We start from the raw sequence: 1,446 nt of genomic DNA, 5'->3' as shown, positions 1-1,446 counted from the left end.
TTTTTAAAGGCTGGGCTGCAGGTGGTCTTTAAAGTGAATTAAGGGCTGGGGAATTTCTGGAAGTTTCTTCCCTACTTTCTGGCTTCAGTCTGTCTTAGGTCTTACATGACAGCAATTAGTTGGCATTTTTCATCTGGTGGGGGGTCCTGGTTTCTGAAAAACAACTTAGGGCTATATGTCAAGATGTTATCTTTAGTTCCTGTGGGGAACCAGACATCTCATGACTCTGACTTGAGTGACTGTTGTTTATTATCTTCTTGTTTAGCAAGTTACTGACTTCCCTAATTGCTGGTTATAGGGCTAGCTAAGATGCCTGGGACTTTTCTTGAGATGACTCAAAATTTTTTATTTCTATGCTTGAGTGGGGGCACCGACGACCCTGAAAAGGGGTCCCTATTCCACCTCAGTCTGGCTGCGGCCAAAGACAGACACCAGCTCAGGCCTTACATCCATTCTAGTTCGGGCCCCTCGGGGCCGCGTGGCCAATCAGATCCCCCCTGAGATCCTGAAGAACCCCCAGCTGCAGGCAGCAATCCAGGTCCTGCCTTCCAACTACAACTTTGAGATCCCCAAGACCATCTGGAGGATCCAACAAGCCCAGGCCAAGAAGGGTGAGCCCGTGATCACTGAGCTGGGGTGGGGGTGGAGGGGCTGCCTGGCCCGGATGGGACAGCGTCCCCCTTGCAGTCCCTTCCTAGCCCTCCACCTCTCACGTCTTTGCTCTGTCTCTTTGCTCTGTCTCGCAGTGGCCTTGCAAATGCCGGAAGGCCTCCTCCTCTTTGCCTGTACCATTGTGGATATCTTGGAAAGGTGAGGCTTGGGACCCTGGAGAGAAGGCTGAGCCAGGCTGCTCCCACCCCCTATGCTCATTACCCGGGTGGGTAATGCCCTGGTGGTGGGCATTTTTTCCTTCTGGACCTCCGCCGTCCCCCTTTCCCTCCCACAACCACGCACACACTAAGGGAAAACTCGAAACAAATCTCCAGCTTGCTGAGGCCCTGCGTGTCCCTGCAAATCTCTCCTCCCTAAACATTTGGGACAGAGAAAGAAACCAATCCCAGTGTCTTCAAAGCTGCACCCAGAGCAGGTGGTAGGACCCAGGGAGGAACCTGAGAATTCTCCAAGCTGCCCCTGAAATGTGCTGAGTGGTCAGTGAGAGGTCTGTCGGTGGGGGCGGCGGAGGCACCTTTTCCTCGGGCACATTTGGGGAAGTAGAGCAAGGATGGGTTTGGAGCACGGAGTGTCCGGGAGAAGGTATTCAGTTCCTCTACATCCTACCCCTGTCACTCTAAGTTTCTGCAATACAATGAGCCATCCTTGGTGGGGAGGGTGAGAGCTTAGCCATCTGGAACCAGCACAGGAACAGGGGAGGGGAAGGAAGAAAGGGGAGGTCATCCCATGCTGGGAACCTCCCACTCCCCTGCTGCCCCATCCCCCTCCCTCCCC

At 53.9% G+C, this 1,446-nt stretch overlaps 1 protein-coding gene across 1 annotated transcript in view; it reads left to right on the top strand.

The window, feature by feature from the left end:
* The window catches only part of DPH1 (diphthamide biosynthesis 1), a 16,406-nt gene that overhangs the window by 2,998 nt on the left and 11,962 nt on the right, over positions 1 to 1,446 (top strand). The window contains exons 2-3 of the mRNA XM_011987267.1: positions 459 to 611; positions 747 to 810. Of these exons, the coding sequence (XP_011842657.1) occupies positions 459 to 611; positions 747 to 810 (217 nt within the window). The remainder of the gene's footprint in view (positions 1 to 458; positions 612 to 746; positions 811 to 1,446) is intronic.

This window comes from Mandrillus leucophaeus, unplaced genomic scaffold, assembly GCF_000951045.1.
Source record: "Mandrillus leucophaeus isolate KB7577 unplaced genomic scaffold, Mleu.le_1.0 Scaffold306, whole genome shotgun sequence".
Taxonomy (NCBI): Eukaryota; Metazoa; Chordata; class Mammalia; order Primates; family Cercopithecidae; genus Mandrillus; species Mandrillus leucophaeus.
The sequence above is the reverse complement of the archived record's forward strand: the minus strand, read 5'-3'. Positions and strand labels throughout refer to the sequence as shown.